The sequence below is a fragment of the Hippoglossus hippoglossus genome, chromosome 13, assembly GCF_009819705.1.
Source record: "Hippoglossus hippoglossus isolate fHipHip1 chromosome 13, fHipHip1.pri, whole genome shotgun sequence".
In the NCBI taxonomy this organism is placed as follows: Eukaryota; Metazoa; Chordata; class Actinopteri; order Pleuronectiformes; family Pleuronectidae; genus Hippoglossus; species Hippoglossus hippoglossus.
Genome location: NC_047163.1, coordinates 28104484 through 28124018, shown reverse-complemented (window position 1 = coordinate 28124018; position 19535 = coordinate 28104484). Strand labels below are relative to the sequence as shown.

The following is a 19535-nucleotide window of genomic DNA, read 5'->3' as shown; positions in this document are numbered from 1 at the left end:
GCTTCTGTCTTTTTTTCTTCAGGAAGAAGGTTAACATTTAACCATATTAAGAACAGTGATGGAAAGTGTAACTCAACATTGAATTTTAATATAAAATTGAAGGTGATTTAGTTTTTCTTCGGTAAACACCAGGGGACTAATTTATTAACCGCACGACACAACTGTTCCATAAGAACATATATAACATATCATAGTGTGTTTTTTAAATTGCTGCGGTTAACAAGTCTATGCTATACATGGTTCTGGTTATAGGTCACGACTGATGAGTAAAGTAATCGTTCCGATTTCAATAAACATAAATACTGCGGTGACACTCATGCGTAATCCTGGTTGATGATGCATGTGACATCGAGAAGTACGCGAATGGAAGAATTAGTGGGAAACAAGTGTTTAGTGACTATAAATCTTTCCTGTCCCATGATGATGACTGAATCATCAGCTCATATAGATTCTTTAGAGCTGTGATCTTGGATCTTTGTACTGAACTGAGTCCAGTATTACACAGGCCTCCACCTTTAAATCTGACCTCACTCACACTAGCAGCAACACTTTTATTAATGATATCACTGCCGTGGCAACCAAACAATCTGTCATTCCTCACCTCCACCTCACTAATAGGCTCCTCAATGTCGGTGTCAGAAAGTTTGCGCTTCTTCTCATCGCGTGATTCCATGATTCACCATAGAAACCCATTGGTCAGCAGGATAATTCAATATTCATAAGGTGCTTTGTATTGACCATATAGGTTGAATGTGGGCGTTTAGAGGGTGGAATATGAGGCAGATCCATGCATGCATATTTCCAGGTGGAGTGTGATTTATAAAGAGAACATTGTGTTCACACAATTTTATAAATCTGAAAATTTGTGTCTTTTATGTATGTAGTATGAATCCTATACGCACTGTTTTGTAAATGACACCCCAGGTAAATTCAGTTTAAGTCCAAAACATTTTCAACCCTCACTGAGAATTTGGCTGCTGCTGGTTTTCTTCTATTATTGAACAAAGCAGAATTATTAACTTGGACTTGGGTTAGGGTTAACCCTAACCCTAAAGTTTTGATTAATCAAACTGAGTGACAGTAAGAGATGTCTATCTGCAAGAACTGTGCTAATATAATCCTAATCTAGATTTCTTCTGTCTACAGCTATTAACTAAATTAATTTATTGTTCTGTATAAAATGATAACTGATGGCTCACCCTGTACAAACAGAGTGAGGAGATATGTTGCTATATCTTTGTTTGAATAACGTCATAGAGGCTCTTTTATTTTATTATTAAAGATAGTGTGTTTTCCTTGTTGTGGATTTAACTGTATCTGTTGTAAAAACGCTATAAAAAGATCACTGGTGTGATGTTTAGGTTGTTTTTGGAAGGACTCTATTGAACTCTGTGACATGAATGTCATGGTAACACATGAGAAGCACAGGCTTAAGCACAGAGGCCCCCTGACAGATCCGGTGTTACATTAGACTCTTGGATTTCAGATGTGTGATCACAATTTTTTTTCTATCACACTATTGTTGCGTGCTGTGATTATGATGTGCTGGAGTCTGACACTGTAAGATCATGAATAAGACCATATGTCGTCAGGTGAGATGGTTACTGCTCTATACAGACAGGCCCTGTATCTAATATGTTAATACTGTACAATAATAGTCAATATTAATTTAAACTGAATAATATTAACAATATTGTAAATCTTATGCTTTGTTATCAAACATCCCACACCCCAAGCAAAACTGGACTTACCATTAATGTGGGGACCAAAATCTTCAAGCTCCCACACAACAGTTGAACCTCGTGAAAAAATCCAATCCCTCCAAGCTGAGCAGGGCACTACTACCACCGCTCTGTCTTTACATGACTTTAGAGGAACATTTAGAGAAGCAACATAAAATGTATCAAAAGTCACAGTGACTTCTTTTGTGGTGTCAAAAGGAAAGAGAGCAGCACACAACTGAACAACCCCTTATTTAATAATACAGTACATTCAAGGCAAATGATACATCCTTACTAGTACATATTCAGCAATGCAATCACTGGCTCTCTAAATAAATAGAAATTTGAAATCTTGAAGTCAGTGCACAACATTGAGAAAGAACACTTAACAGTCAACGTGTACATAGTCTGCACACAATCTGCAGCTGTGCACAGTTTACACCTTCGACTATAGTGCCGCTAAAACCAACATAAAAAATAGATCTTAAAATAAGTTATATGTTCTGACTGTCTTCATAGAAATATTGGGTTCTTGATTCATATTTACAGGAATATAGAGTTTGATGGATTTTCTCAAATGACAGAAATTACAGAATCCAAGATCACCATTTTCAAAAATATTTTACACACATAGTAAACAGTCAGATGCTGTATGAAATTGCACATTGTTGTCATGCCACAGAGGGGGCTGTTTCAAGTAAAGTCCGACCGATACATTAGTCAGTCGATTTTCTCTGCCCATGTAGACCTATATCATATGTTTATACAGAATACAATGCAGAAAAAGATTGATCTCAGACAAATTTGTGCCACATGTTGGTAGTTTGCAAATGTTCATTAGTAGTCTCTGGGCAGGTGAACTAAGACAAAAGAAGCACATCGCAAAACCTATCAAATGAATAAAGAACTTACCAACCTTTTTTACTCTCCAAAACACGCTATCATAATCCGCCCCCAAAAAATCCAGTATCAGTGGGGTCTAGTTTCAAGGCTTTGGTAGACAATGTCCTGATTGGAAGAAAAGGCTCTGCTGTGGGCCCAGGCTTCCCTTAAGGCCCCCACTCTGTCGCTGTGGAGGCAGGATGGGGGAGGGGAAGAGGCCGTAGCAAGGCACATCCACACCACCGCCCAGTCCTGGGATCAAACTAGCGAATCAGAGAGACAGATGACTACAGTGCACTTCAGGATTGGGGAAGACTCTTGGCCCTTGAATCACAGGTGCAGGTCCGTGCTGGATGACCAATCATATGCAGCCATATTGGACATTTGAAGGAGGTGAGGCGGGTGGAGATAAAGGGTCACACTGATTAGAGGATTGGAAACGGTATCAAAATTGTCCCAGATTTCCTTTAGATGTAATTATTAATGTATTCTTTGCTATTACTGTGAAGCCAATCCCAACCTAATACTGATTCAATGAACACTCAACAAAGTTTGGCATCAAAAGCAGCTTTTGTCTCAGGTACTTTTCAGACCTGTGACCAGGGGTCGGTTATTTAGACCAGCCTATTCTGAGCTTGTCTTCTTTTCTGAGGCTGGACTCGAGGCAGTAGAAAAATTTGGTTCAACATGGATGACTGCAACCACTTTCCTGATAGCACTGCTCAGCAGCTTTCATGCTGTCTTCAGATCAATGTGCATGTTTGACTCCAATTCCAAAGGAAAACACTTCAAGATATTTCTTATGCTTAATGCAACCCCATGAAAAGACCCTAACCAACATTGAATGTGACTTAGTGACAGGTAAAGCCTGATATATGTGACTTATGAACACATAGAGCTCTGTTAAAAACACTGGGTGACATGTTGTAGTTTATAACTGTAGTACAAGATTGTGCTCATGTAACAACTAAATGTCCAAGAGCGTGGCACTCATACCTCACAACTCTCCAACAACATGCTGACATGACAGAAGACATGGATATTCCTCCCCTGCCACTGAATCACTAATAACCTCAGGTCAACTATGAATCTGACACATGACTTTGTGCTTTTCCAACTTTGTGAAGAGCTGATCCATTATAACCACATTATGTAAAATGTATGAAATAGTATAATACCCGAAAATTATAAATATAATAAATGTCATAATATGATTAGTTAACCACAGTCCATTTCTCAAATCAAACTCCCTTCATGACATGAATTCCCAGACTTAATGGGGATATACAGATTTTGAATCCGGTGAAAACCTTGAACCCTCATCCTGCTGCTGTAACTACTCAGTATAACACCAGACTGTGGAGGTGAGGGGGCTGGGAGGGCCCCTTCACCACAGAGGATCAATCAGCACATTGATCCTCACGCTGAACAGGCAGCGACTGGGCTGCCTCACGAGGGACTCAGACACACGGGACACTGAGAGACAGGCACAGAGGACCGAGACACACGGACAGAGACACTGAACTGCAAATCTTAGACTAACCCCTTTAAGTTAAGTTTAATTTATGTTTGCTGACGTGTGTTAAATGGCAATAAAAGAATGCTGAAACCTGAATGGTTTGTGTCTGGCTGCTGTGTGTGGGAGAGCCCTGTGGCATGGTCAACTGCCACACCGATGTGTATTAATCTGCCACTGAAAACAGTCCCCAACAAATGCACTATCTATTGTAAAGTAGGGTCAAAGTGTCTGCTTGTTTTAAGAGTCTCTATATCTGAAAGCAGTTTTAAAGATTTGTGTCTTCAGTAAAACAGACAGGACAGGGACTTTGTGTTTTCATGGGATCTGTTGACAATAATAAAATATAGAATAATGTCAGCCTAATTCTTAACTCTCCCTGTAGACATGGGTATATGATCAATTCAAGTTTGTTATCTTCTTATAGCCTCTTCGTCTCCTTCTCCTCACCAGTCTCAGACCTATGAGACTTAATTCATTGGACACTTTTTCTTTTCAAATATCCTTCAGTCACCATGTCTTCTGAAACCTTAAGCAGTAAAACAGAGGCTGATTTTAGTTACTGAGCTCAGTTCAGTTTAACACATCTAAGAAACTCTTGGCCAGTCACTAAGCAACACTGACAATTTAAAGTATTGCTGAGAATAAAAACCAATCACAGAATTTCATCTAGTATTTATTCATTAATCCTTTACATTGTGTTGTATGTGTATGGTCTAAATCTTGTTTAAAAGCCCTCCCCACACTACCACACGTGTGGTGTGATGCATGTGTGATTGGGAATGGTTAATCCCTTAATTTAATCAGAATTTTGGCTAAAACTACTTCTGAAATGCATGAATAAAACCAAATGTATAATATGCGTGTTTAATCAAAGCATCTAAATTCCCAAATTCAATGTCACAAATTGCAGAGATATTCCTAAGGGCCCGACCTCAATGGTTGTTAGAGCCGTAATTAAAATCATGAGGTAAAAAAGAGGATATTTTGTGTGAACGAGGACGGCCTGTGTGCTCTTGTCCTAACTGATGTGCTCTGCTGTTAGTTTGGTTTTCCATCTTGGAACGAGGATTAAACATGCTCTGACCACTGACTGACATGCTCAGAAAAGTCGGCTGCAAATCATCCTGAGTTTCTCAACAATTTGGCCTGTTGTGGCCCCTCCAGCCTCCACTGACTGTGGTGAGGCCTTCACAGGTGCCAGGAAGGAAACCCTCACAAAAAGTGCAACAAGTACCTTGGACTGTTACTGATAAAGGCAACATTTGTGTGATAATAAAGTCCTTGACAAAAGGAAAAACAGGGATTGGGTTGGGGTAAAAACACACATGCTAGTTGTAGAAAACACTCATGAAAAGGTAGTTGGCACAGTCCATTTGGTCACTAATGAAAACTTCTTCGTGGCTTAGTCCTCTGCTCCTCTGTGTAAATCCTGAACATTACTGGCCTCTGCTGGAGGAACACATCCAACAAACACTGACGATGCGTCAGCCTCTATCCAATATGTTCTGTTTCAGAGTTGAGGAAAAGGGTGAAACTCTAGAACTCTGATGACTAATATTGAATGTGCATGTGTGTGTTTGTATTTGTGTGTATGTGTGTTTTCATGCACGCACACAAACTGCAAGACTGGGGAGACTCAAGAATGTGCTTACAGTGTGATCAAACTTACAAGCATGCAGACCAATCCACATGTCTGAACGGACACCATGAGCATTCCATGTGAAGGTAAATGTAAACAGATCCAGGCCAAGCTCCAGAGCCAGTCTGTTTCAGCAGCACCGCGGCCCCACTCCCAGGACCTTCCATTGGACAGGGAGGAGACCTGAACCCTCTTCACCTTCTCTGGATCAACGGAGCTCTAGAAATCACTCTGGCGGAGAAAACATTTTCTCCCTCTGCATTATCCCATTTCTCCTCCTCCTCTTGCTCTTCGATCACTTGTTGTCCATCAGAGACTGAACTTTGTGGACCAGCTCACGTGCTATCTTCAAGATGTGTTGGACATCATGACGCTCAGCCATCTCTGTGGATCAGACACACTATTAGAGAGGCTTAACAACTACACTATATACAACTAAACTCACACAGAAAGCATTACACAGCCTCAGCTGTAATAAACAAGCTTAACTGTGAACCAGATGTGGTTGGATGACACCATGAAATAGTTTGTCTCAAGCATAGCTGCCTTATGAATGAGGAATATTATTATCTAAAGATTCAGCCTGTGGAGTAAAATCATATGCTGCATCTGAAATGTATAAGTGCTCCTTCTTCTTTTTCATCTTACTGTACGTGTTTGCTGGGCAGTTTTCATGTGCATAAGAATATTTTCCTGCAGGTTTGAACATGGAAGCTACTTTAGTGATTTTAATACTTTTTAAAACTTCTTCCAGATGAGCTAAATGACAGTCATCCAAACCATCCATCATGTTCCAAATTCATTTCAGATTTTGGGCTCACTTTTTACCTGATGTTTTGTCAAGTTTGCATTGGTACTACTACCACATTTATACCATTTATCAATTATGTAATATTTTTTATTATTTTACTTAAATCTATAATGCTTTAAGTAAACTGAGATTTTTGTCTGTACTGTTTCTGTATTTTAAACTATCCGTATACTATGGAGTAGCAGGTGACAGTAAATATTCCATAAACATGATTATTTACACATTTAAAATGAAGTATAGCACTTGGATATCAAATATCTATCTGCTGAAAGTACTACACTAATGTTACACTAACAAACAACAAAAAGTATTCCTCTTTTTACTGGAATCCCAATGCTCCCATTGCACAAACTACAACTGAAAGAGAGTAGCAAAGTAGAAAGAATATTCTCCATAAAAAAACTAAAAACAGTATAAATTCCACAATATTAACCTCACAAATGTGTTGTCCCCTTCCCACAGGGGGGTGCTGAATCACCCAGAATGGCACTAACACAGCAGCCATAACAGGATAGTGAAAAATAAGCAATGTACACTACACGTGTGTCTTACTTACCATTGAAGAACTTGATAATGTCAGTGAAGTCCATGTTGTTGTCCATGATGATCTCACGGTAAACTGTGACCAGTGCCAAGGCCAGGAAGAGGACGAAGTGTTGCGAGGAAATTCTGGGAGCCACCCAGATCACCTCCCACACTGCAAACACATTCTCGTACAGGAGCTCTGCACACACACGTCATTATTGCTACATTTCTTCTGAGTGCTCTTTTCAGTTGGCAAACAACACAACTGTACAACAGCTACTACTCCTTTTGAAGATTTTGTACTTGTGTAACACTGCATATAACTTCTTTCAGTTGTGAACTTCACCTGAAGCACATAGCATGCTAGAGGTCTATGCTGTGCAGTGTGCACTTCAGTTGTAACCCAAACTGTGTGGTGTTCTATGACTTTCAGTTTCCCCTCTGCAAAAAATGCTAAATGTGTGAGGAGTCTTTCTGCTCAAAAAGACCTAATGTAGCTTTAGAGCCGACAACTCAATGAGTCACAGAACACAGGTCAGTGAGAGTAAAGGAAAGGTTGTTCACCTCTCTTGAAGTCCAGCAGGAACCAGCGGTAACAAAAGTAGAAGTGAGTGTAATCTCCATTTTGGTGAAACAGTTCAAACAGCTCAGAGTCCAGGATCTGACGACAAAGACAACGCCCATGGCTTTTAGTGGAAGTGTCACATTCACTCTCTGTCTATTTCTCTCTTTCACATAGACAAACAAACACAACAAAGAGTCTCTCACCTGGATCAGTGACCTCATGTTGGCAAAATGTGTGTCCATGGCTCCACCATTAGGGAAGTTCTGACTCATCCTCTTCATTAGCTGAGTGAAACAGCTGTACGCCAGGCTCTCTAACACACACACACACACACACACACAGAAATTACATATGGTCAAGTAACCAGGACAACACTGTACACAGTAATTACATAATCCAATTCAACTCTGAAACAATGACAACACTTTTACTTCAAATCAATTGTACTGCAATTTAACTACTGTTCTAAACCTGCCTGTTTTGAATGGGCTGTTTTCTTTTTTCTGCGGTAATGCTTTGGAGCTACTTCAGAATTATTCCTGATCATAAGTGAGTCCTCCTCAAAGAGTCCCACAATACCTGTCACTTTTTATTGTTTGTGTGCTGAATGTTTTGTGTGTAGAGCTTTTTATTATGAGTCAATGGTGCAGAGGGAAGTTAGAAAACTCTGTGTTCATCCTACCTGGTTCATCTACAATTAAGATTTCATAATGTGTGGCTCATATATAAGTTTGAATGATTTACTTAAATGTTATTTTTTCATACATTGCATGGTGGCTATTTCAGTGGTCTGTTAAACATCTAAAAAAATGTCAGACCCAAATTCACAACTTTTCAAAACTAGAATTACCGTACTGCGGTTGTATGTCTCCACCAACCATTGCAGTTTCTGTCTACGTGAATGTCTTTTTCCAGATTTATATAAAGTCACAGTGACCTTTACTTTTGACCACTGAAATCGAATCAGATAATCTTTGAGTCCAAGTGACAACTAATCAAAAGATCTTGAGATATTACATTCACAAGGAAAAATGTGTTTTGGGAGGTCACAGTGACCTTGACCTTTGACCACCAAATTCTAATCAGGTCATCCATGAGTCCAAGAGAATTGTGCCAGATGTAATGAAATTCCCTAAGGGTAGTCCTCATATATCACATTCACAGGAACGTGGGTCACTTGACCTTTGACCTCCAGTCACCAAAAATCAAATCAGTTCATCTTAGAGTCAATGTTTGTGACAATTTTAAGATATGTTCAAGAACAACATAAACATACTTTGTGAGGCCACCATGAACTTGGTCCAAGTTAATGTTTTTCTAAATTTGGAAGGATTCTTTCAAAGTATTCCGGAGATATCACGTTCACAAGGCAAAAAATGTGAATTGTCTCCAAAGTCTAATCACTTCATCCTTGAGTCCTCAGGAATGTTTGAACTAAATTTAAAGAAAATCCCCCTGGGCCTTTTTTAGATATAGCGTTCACTGCAAGGATGGACAGACAACCCGAAAACAAAATGTCTCCAGTCTCATAAAAGCTCTGTAATTCAGCTGGATGTGAAGCATGAATGTTGTTGCCATGAAGAAGATAAGCACCTACAGACTGTGTAAAATTGAACCAATTATCCCAAAGATCTGAAGGCGCCTTTTGACCCGTGATTTAACTAAATGTAGTTTATGTGAGGATGTAGATGAAGACATGTTAAACAAGGTCCACAGACTGACCTTTAACACTGCCTCGCCCCCTGCGCCCCCACTCATAAACGCTGACTGCTACAGAGCGCTGGAGGCTTGTTTATTCCATTTGTATTAATATTGGTGGACGCGCTCTTGTTTCAGCCCTCAATGTGTTGATGATTTTGGTTTCCATTGACTGTTGTTACGTCATTTTGTTATCAACAAATTATACAATGTACATCAGTGAAGATTTTCAACTTGAATAATTCTTCAACTTGTTAATTCAACCCAGGTTTTCCTCATCAATATCTGAGCGCGTCCACATGAAAAGGAGCAGTGTTTCAAACTGTTATATTAGAAAAAATAGGAGAAGAACAAACACATTATCCAGACTAAAGGAAACACAGTTACAGCGGCTAAATGCAGGAAGGACAGCTGGTAAAAAAATCACTGATTTTGTGAATGTGTAAGGTACGGAGCTCCCCGGTGACATTTGGGAAAAAAATATATAATGTGTCCACAATATAATAACGCATGGGAACAAGATAAATAACCGTTGGCCACAAGATATGATTCTGTTCTTTGCTAACAAGACTTGTCGAAGTCTGACTCTTATACCGACTCACTTAAATTGCCTCTATCGCTAAATCTCAATTAATAAAGAAAAATAAGGATCATCTATCGGATAGATGATCCTTATAGATTCTATCCTGTAAGAATTACCACCCCATCAGCTTATTATCTGTAGATCTGAAGCTCAAATTGTAAGCTACCCGTTTGGAACCTGTCCTTCCTAATGTTACCTCCTCAGATCAGACGGAGTTGATTCAAGAAAGACAGGCCCTTTTTAATGTGAGGTGTCTCCTCAATGTGGTTTACAACCCCTCTTCTTCAAAGACATCAGAAGCTGTGATTTCAATTGATGTGGAAAAGGCCTTTGATCGGGTGGAGTGAAATATCTTTTTTATTCACTGGAGAATTTCAGGTTTTGTAAGAATTTAGTCACCTGGGTAAAACTACTTTATACCTCTCCCTGAGCATCAGTTAGAACCAACTTCACCCGCTCGAAGCAGTTCCCCTTGCACTGCTCCACCCGGCAAGGCTGCAGCCTGAGTCCGCTCTTGCTATTGAACCACTGCCGGTCGATCAGACCCCCGCATAACAGTTGTGTGGAGGAGTGGGTGCGAGCAGAAGATTTCGCTATATGTGGATGACTTACTTCTGTATCTATCCAACCTCTCCTCATCTGTTCCGGCTGCTCTGGACATATTCACCTTATTTGGCCATAAATCAGGTTATAAGATACATTTAGATAAAAGTGCATGGTTTCTCCTAAATGGAGTAGCATATAAATATCCCCTACATAACTTCCCATTCAAAATTGCTCCACACGGCTTCACCTACATCTGCATCCTAATTGGGGATTAAATTAAAATTTTATTTCACCCCAGCTTTTAACCCGGTTAAAGGAAGATTTCAAACATTGGTCATTACCACCTTTATCTATTGCAGCACGAATAAACTGCATAAAGATGAACACTCTACCAAAATGTTTCTACTTCTTCCAGTCTATACCCATCTTCCTCGCTTATCCTTTTCTTCATAATATTGATATCCTAGTGTCCGAATTAGTTTGGAATAAAAAAATACCCAGACTTGGAAAAACCCTGTTACAGAGGCCTAAACCCCTTGGAGGACTGGCCTTACCTAATTTTATGTTTGACTACTGGGCAGCCAATCTTAGAATAATTCAATATTGGGTACAGTTGGATAATTCCCCCTGTCTGGGTGATTGTGGAGGCTACCATCAGCTAAAACACCTCACTCACAGCTCTCACTCCTGCTCCCATCAATATTTCATCTTCTCCTTACTCTAAAAATATTATCATCAAATCAACGCTTAAAATATGGACAGTTCTGAGATCTACAATCTTTCTCGCTCTTGACTCTGATAGCCACTAACCCAAGCTTTCATTCGTCTCTGATAGATGGAACCTTTTCCTTATGGTCCTCCCTTGGCCTCGATACCTTAAAGGATCTATATACATCAACATTTTGTCTTCGTTTCAGCAGCTCTCTAAGAATTACGCCCTCCCTAAACACTTCTTTTTCGGATAAATACTAATCTGTAGCTTTGTACGAAATATTCATCTATTGAGTCCTTTCTGGACCCACTAGCATCCACAAAGTGCGTGTGCCTTGCCATGTACAACTTTATCTATTCTTTATGCCCTGTTTCCTTAGATAATGGAAGGAGGATTTGGGGGAGGGGATCCCGGATGAGATGTGGAGTAAAATTTTAAAATGGGTACACTCCTCATCTATCTGTGCAAGGCACAGCCTGATTCAGTGTAAAATCCTTGACCGTGTACAGATGACAAAAGCTAGGATGGCTAAAATCTATGACAATGTCAACTCTGCATGTGAGAGGTCTCACATGCAGAGGCCCTAGCCACTTATATTTATATGTTTTGGTCACACCCCTCCTTGCACAGTTACTGGTCAGAGGTGTTAGCACTATCTCAACAAGTGTTGGAACTTGCCTTGCCAGCTCTTTTCGGGGTGGTCCCCTCTACTACATCCATGCCTAAATACAAAGGTGGCCTATGCCACGTTTGTAGCGAGGCGCCTTATTCTCCTGAGATGGAAATCCCCTACGCCACCCTCTTACTCCTTATGGATCAGAGATATTCTCCATTTCAGTAAGCTCGGAAAAATTAGATGTACTGTGAGAGGTTCATCAGTTAAATATGAGAAAATATGGGGACCTTTTCTCAAGTCCCCAATGTTCCAGAGTAATGACATCTAGTACTCTTGCCACTAATATCACATGAATCTGAAATGGACCGAGCTGGTTAGGTGTGTTGTGCCTTTTTAGTTTCATCTGCTTATTTCTATTTACTATTACTATCTATTTTTTGTAATTGTGGGGTAGCTACATAGATATGTATCCATACCTGTTTCTGTTGGGTGTTCGGGCTGTGCAAGATGTGTTGTTGTTGTGGTGGTTGTATTTTTGAGAAAAGCTAACTCCGGGTCTACATCCAACGCTAATGTTATCACTATTATTATTACTTGTATTATTATTGTTGTTATTATTTTCTTATTTAGGTTTATTAAGGTCTCTCAGTTCTATTATGCTTTTCAATATTCTTTTTATTGCTATTAATTTTTTTGTACTATAGTTTTAACATTGTATATCTAGATATAGATAAATATCTATATATCTATATCTATATCTATATATCTATATACTCTTTTTATTTTTCTATTTAATTTTTTATTTATCTACTTATTCGTTCTCTATTTCTATCTTTCTACTTTGTACGATCTGCACATTCATATTCGCCCGCCCAGAAGAGGGCATTGTGTGTGGAGACCATTGTATGCCCTGAAAAACTCAATAAATAAAACTGTGAATATTTGTGAGTTATTTGAAAATTGAGGAATTAATAGGTAAATTTAAATAGCGCCAAATCAAGACATATATTATGTCAAGACTCTTTACGGGGTGAGGTCGAGACCTTACTATATTATGGAGAAAAAGTTCCAATGACGAGCAAGCACTTGGCCATAGAGGAGAGAAAAAACTCCCTCTGAACAGGAAATAACCTCTAGAACCAGACTAAATATGGGCCGCCATCTGCCTTGACTGGTTGAGGTTAGAGGAGAGGCTGCTTGTTAAATTTAAATCAGTTTTTTATTTAATACATTTACAATTTGCTGTGGTTTTGGGTGATTCAACTTTACAAACTGACAATTTCATGTAATATCAATATAAACAGGAAAAAAAACGTACTTTGTGTGATGTTTGACTGCTGTGACAAAGAATCTAGTTCATGCATTGATTTCATTGTAGCATAAACTTCAACACATAGCTTCAAAATGTCTCATGTTCATGCCAACTGATACTGGGACCGTACTGTTTCTGAACTTTTGGCAATTACTAGTGTGTATAGGAGGAGCCCTTCTTCTTACCATCATCAAGGATGACCATGAGTGGAGCGAGCAGGTCACACATACCCTGAACGTAGCCCATCTCCAAATGTTCCCATACATAACTGCAGGCAGGGATAAGACACACATCACATTTAACTCAATACATTTTCTGTGCATGTTACACTGAGAGTCAGTATATTTACTCAAGTATGCTATAGTTGTTATTAATATTATTATTAAACCTGCACATGATGTTGCGTAGTTTCTCCAGGTTGGCTGTAGTGAAGTAATAGTAGTTTCGGTCGCAGCGTTGTACATCTTTGTCTATCCTGTGGAGGTTCAGGGCGACTATGTCCAAAAGCTCGATCTGTTTAAAGGAATCATTGTTGTTAACACCAGTGAGTAACTGAGTATCCATGACACCAGGCAAATAGTATGTTTCCATCTTGGATACAAGACTATTCTTCATCTACTAGCTTCAGCATAAATCTATGAGCCCCACATTGGTAAGAATGAGTTCATTCTTTCTGTCAAATACAGGTCAGTGTGATGAACATTACCACCTCTACAGTTGAGGTCACTTATTCCTGGAGTTCACCCCACCTTCTCAAAGTTGGCATAGTTTTAGCCTTTAAGTCATATTCAAAGCAGACGTACTGTATATGACGACAGTGATGGTGATATCCCCTCAGCAGATGCTCCATTGGTCACCAGTTTGTCCAATTGGCAACACAGCCTGTCCTCGGTCAGAGAATCCTCACGCCCCCCCAGCCCACCTGGAGTCCTGCCCTCATCCCCACCCCCCCCTTCCTCCTCTGTGCTCTGACCGTCGTCTATGCTTGACAGGATCTGGGAATGAGCAGAGGTCACTGAGTAGTTTCTGGAGGAGGGGAGACCCGAGTCTGGGGAGTCAAACTCCACTAGAGGACGCTCCTCTGGGGGGAGGGCGGCAGGAGGGATCAAGGTGGTCATGGTGGGAGTACTGTCCTCTCCACTGGGGGTCTCCTGGCTGCCTGCGTCTGGCTCATCCACTGACATGAACACCTGGAGATGCAGTGATGGAGGGTGTGGGACTTAAATAATTATCTCTCAGTTACAAACTGTGATAATATATAAGGACAGAGGATACTGCACCTTTTACAGATTGTTAAGCCCAAAAAAAGCAAACTGTACATGTATGAAACACAAGGTGATGTGAAGCTCCCTGGGTTTTATGATTAAATGACTCATCTAATAATTAATTCAATATCAGCCTATTTGTGTTACTGCATTTGGACATTTCTTTTAGCTGCGATGGTCTATATTTTTGCAGTTTGCATCAGTTAATCGATGTGCAATATTTGCACTACTTCACCCAAAGATTTAAAATAGCCAAGTTTATACATTGACTATATAAATGGGGTGGCATGGTACAGTGGTTAGCCATCTCAACTCACAGTAGGAAGGTTCAGGTCCCAATTTGATATATATATATATAAATTTCTTTGAACTGTGATATACATATATATATATATATATATGTATGTATGTTCCTGATTGTAAGTTGGATTTGGATGTTGCATCAAACTGTGTTGAGCCTCCTTACCTCATTGCTGAGTGTGGAGTCTCTGTGAACCAGTCGTAGGACATGACTGTCAATGCTGCTGCCTGAGGAGAGCTTGGCAAAGATGGCCGACTGCATCTCCTTCTCCCTCTGCTTCACAATCACCTCACAAGCCTTCCACTCCCGCATCACCTGCTGGTAACGCTCACTGATCTTTGCATCAATCTTTACAGGAAAAAAGGGCAATCAAACACTGCCTTTCCAGTTTGGAGACAACTTATATTGTCTATGTGTGTGTATGTGTGTATGTGTCTGCATGCCTGTGTGTGTGAACTATACCTGTCCCATGTCCTTTTTGCCCATGCCGAATTTGTAGTGTCCCAGCAGGAAAGGCCAGACCTCCTTCCTGATGTCATGTTGCACTCCACCATAGTAAACCAGCCTCAGCAGCTCCAGTTCCTTATAGTTCTACACGCACACACACGCGCACACACACACACACACACACACACACACACACACACACACACACACACACACACACACACACACACGAAGAAGAAGCTTGGTGTGAGTGCTGTGAAGAAGAGGAAGTGCATCAATAATGGACGGAGACAACAGAGTGATCCATACTCAGGAAGATAAAGTACAGGTTTGTAAATAAGTTATGATGACTTTGTTGGAGCTGATGAATTATTACAGTGCTATCTGTCTCTATACATTTTAACGTCTTGACCATATTATGTTATGATTCGGCCCTTAAAATTTAACTGAATTGAATACCCTTTTATTATAATTCTTTCATCTTTTTGCCATGGATATTTTTGTGAAGCACTTTGTAACCTTGTTTAAATAAGTGCTATACAAATAAAGTTATTATTATCTTGTCACACTGCACTCCTTAATGAGACTTAATTTTACTGAAACTCTTTACTGAAACGCATTTTCATTAGAGTGAAGGAAAGAGTGGAGATTGCAGGATCAATACATGATTTCTGACACTAAATTAATATAAAACTACATCAGCAGAGGACACAGAATACCGTGTATGAGGGGAGGACAATATAGAGACCTATTTAACAATGAGCTGATGAATGGACAGATATGATGTTTTAAAGAGTTTATTAAGTTTACTAAGATCATGTTTAGTGTTGAGTGAGCGCTGATCACCATCACTTTCCCATCCACTTAAAACAAGAAGGAATTATTATATGTATATTATCTAAATTTAGAGCAATAACTATAAAAGACAAGACACTATTTGCATATATCCCTCTGAGATTTAGTTGCACAATGTAGTTAATTCCCCCCCAACATATTTTAAGGTGAAAAAGGGAGGTCATGTGTTAGGAAGCACACACACACAAACACACACACACACACACACACACACACACACACACACACACACACACAGATGAAATACAGATGTTCACCTCTTTGATTGACAGAAAGGTGAGATGCTTTTCTTCCTCTAGTTTTAACATGTCACTCCTCACAATTCAAAGCAATGACTCAAGCTGCTCTGCTCTTTATAAACAAGATACTTCTTTCACATTTGTTTACCAAAATCTGATATGTGCTATAAAATCTTCACTATTAATATTATATCAAGTTGTCTTATTTCTCAAAAATAGACTGTAGGAAAGAAACCTTTGCTCCTTATTATTCTTTTAAGGACTATTCCTGACAGGTTGGGACAATTTATCACACTTTATAAGATGCTGCATTAAATAAGACTCCCCCACTGCACAAAATGATGATGATTAATCATTGGGGGCTGATCAATAGCAAAAATGACTTGGCAAGCTGCTTGGATGTCTTGCCTCTAAATCTCCCGCCTGTGGGAGGTGGAGGGGTGTCATAGTGTGATGGAAGAAGATTAATATCTTTGGTGTGTTTCTGCAGTTTTCCATGAGCTCAATCCAGCTGTACCCACCTTGCAGTCTTTCTGGTACTTGCTCCACACCTCTTTGCTGAGGCCCCCGGACGCCTCACATGGTCTGTCTGGAGGAACAATGTTGTGGTTGACCAGAGCTGACAGATGAGTCCGCACAGTGGACAGGTGTCGACAGTAGGCCAGCCCTGATGGACAGATTAGACATGGACACACACACACCCACACACATATACAGCTGAGACTAAGCAGTGATAAAGTCAAGACAAGCAAATAGAAGGTTTTACAATTCGGACAACACAAAACTCCACTACAGTATAATGGAGCATCTAAACGGAGTAAAAAGAACCTCAACAAAAGCACCAGAGCAAAGCTCCTGCTTCCACGACTGACAGATGTTCATATAAAGACTAGACTCAAAGGGTGGGCATATAGTTACTAAACAGTGCTATCTTAAAGTCAATGAAGACGTCTCCTTTTGGAAATTCCTACAATCTCCCAGAGTTCTACACTTCTCCTTCAAGGTTATCTAACTATGACATTAACCTTGCTGCATACTGAACTAGGAAGGTGGAGACATTAGGCACTGAATGTCTATGTTGGCTCGTGGGTTTTTTCCCCTCTCCTTATTATAGAGCGTGGTCTTTCAGTTGGAAGGCAGGACTTATTGATTTCACTTATTGATTTATCAATTTTCTAATGCTGTCACTCAAAACCCTGTGCTTGCACTGAAATAGCCCCTGTTTGTGCTCAAATTGTGCGCTTGCACTCAGATTTCTTGCGCTCCAGCTCCATATATTGGTTGTGAATTTTGACAGACAAAAAATCCAAGCACAGAAGAAAAAATCCAACACCAGAGGAGAAATCTGAGAGCAGACGTTGCACACGCGCACAGAAGCAGTGTGCAAGGAGCAGAGCTAAAGCTGGAGCACAGGAAATACATCCATGCAACAAAATATCTTGAGTGCAAGTACACAGTTTGTGCACTAGTACAACAAATCTAAACATAAGCAGGGGCTACTTGAGTACGAGTGCAGGTTTTTAGTGAGAGTTTTACAAAATCTTAATTTGAAATCAAGTCATATTCTCAAACTGAATGAGCACACTCTTCAATTGAGAGAGAAAAAAACCCATAGTCACTGACACAGTAGAAAAAACATTATTACATTACATTTCATTTAGCTGACGCTTTTATCCAAAGCGACTTACAATAAGTGCATTCAACCATGAGGAACAAACCCAGAACAACAAGAATCAAGAAAGGGTTACAATTTCTTCAAAAAAGCAAAACTACAAAGTGCTATAAGTAAGTGCCATTTAAGTGCTACTAAATTGTTAGTTTTAAAATATTATTCAAGGTATAGTCGGAAGAGGTGTGTTTTTAGTTTGCGGGGGAAGATGTGTAAACTTTCTGATGTCCGGATGTCCATGGGGAGCTCATTCCACCATTTAGGAGCCAGAACAGCAAACAGTCGTGATTTTGATGAGTGTTTAGCTCGCAGTGAGGGAGCAACAAGCCGATTGGCAGATGCAATAACAGGTCTCATAATGTCAAACGTTAACATAACTCAAATGATGTTTCGTCTTCATTTACACAGACAAAAAAAGCTGAGTTATGCTGCAGAATGGCCCAAAATCTATGTATCTTAATTCTATGCTGACATACATTATTATATACATTTATATACAGATTATCACTTAAAGTTGCATTTTCTTTTTTCTTTTATGACATCAAAATTAATGTACATTCCAACTCCTTTCTTCATACTGATGTTGTAATTAAAATGATCCTTAGAACAGCACACTACTTACTCCTTTGATTTATTTGGAATTATTGTATATTGTATTACATTACGGTCAGCAAACATATTATTCTATCCAGACGAAAGTGCACTGAGCCATTCATTAATTTTGAAGGGGAGTTTTCATCTCCCTACTGTCACAGAGTGTTTGCTATAGGAACTGTTGGGTTTCTCTCTAACATTGTAACCTGACTCTGTAAAGTGCCTTAGGATAATGTATTTTCTGATTTGGTGCTATACAAATAAAATGGAATTGAAGTAAAATTGTAGTCATTTCGAAGTTGAATTCTTCACAAGTAGAATTTCATAAGAAATCAAATGTAATATCTATTATCTATTATATAATAATGTAATAGATATGTATTTACTATAGTCTATGGATAAAGTCTTATTAATTCTCGTAACAAAATAAACAAATAAATACGTGTCAAATCAAATTCCTTACATAATTACAGACTTAGCATAGTCACACTGTTGAGAGCCAATAAAAAAGAGCTAGATATTGATTACAAGCATTTATTAAGATGGCCCCTAATAGATACAATATATTACCTTGTGTGACAGCAGCAGAAATGTGTATATCAACACAATTCATCAAAGAACCTCAGTATTCAGAAACAAGGTAGACATAAGTAGTCTGCTGTGGTAACATGGTGTACTTACATCCATAAAAGGCTCTGGAGACTATCTGCCTCTTCATGTTCTGGCAGAGCATCTTTAGAGGAATACTGGTGGGAAAAAAGGTCACCCATTATCACCATGGTAACCACCAACATGGCTGGTCTTCAAATTATTCCTCTGATATGGTTTGCATAGATTCTGGCTCCATGAAATCTGTGACTTCAAAGTCCCTTTCTTTTGGAAGATGAGGTCAGATATTGTCGCCATGGTAATGCCTAGTCACCAATAACTAGTTGCAAATTAGCATAAACATTAGGAGAATAATGGCTCTTTATTACAAAGCACGTTGTAGTCAGCATGATTTAGAATAGGGAAGGGAAATGTGACAAAAAAGCGA

General features: G+C 39.4%; 1 protein-coding gene across 3 annotated transcripts in view; it reads right to left on the bottom strand.

Annotated features, from left to right (window-relative positions):
- Positions 1 to 5714: 5714 nt before the first annotated feature.
- sgsm2 (small G protein signaling modulator 2) overlaps positions 5715 to 19535 on the bottom strand; it is a 98874-nt gene continuing 85053 nt past the window's right edge. For all 3 annotated transcript variants that reach the window (XM_034603741.1, XM_034603742.1, XM_034603743.1), the window contains 11 exons: positions 19181 to 19245; positions 16758 to 16903; positions 15158 to 15286; positions 14861 to 15043; positions 13933 to 14319; positions 13518 to 13642; positions 13315 to 13397; positions 7866 to 7975; positions 7662 to 7758; positions 7129 to 7296; positions 5715 to 6145 (listed from right to left, as the gene is read on the bottom strand). In XM_034603741.1, the coding sequence (XP_034459632.1) occupies positions 6057 to 6145; positions 7129 to 7296; positions 7662 to 7758; positions 7866 to 7975; positions 13315 to 13397; positions 13518 to 13642; positions 13933 to 14319; positions 14861 to 15043; positions 15158 to 15286; positions 16758 to 16903; positions 19181 to 19245 (1582 nt within the window). In that variant the 3' untranslated portion in view covers positions 5715 to 6056. The remainder of the gene's footprint in view (positions 6146 to 7128; positions 7297 to 7661; positions 7759 to 7865; positions 7976 to 13314; positions 13398 to 13517; positions 13643 to 13932; positions 14320 to 14860; positions 15044 to 15157; positions 15287 to 16757; positions 16904 to 19180; positions 19246 to 19535) is intronic.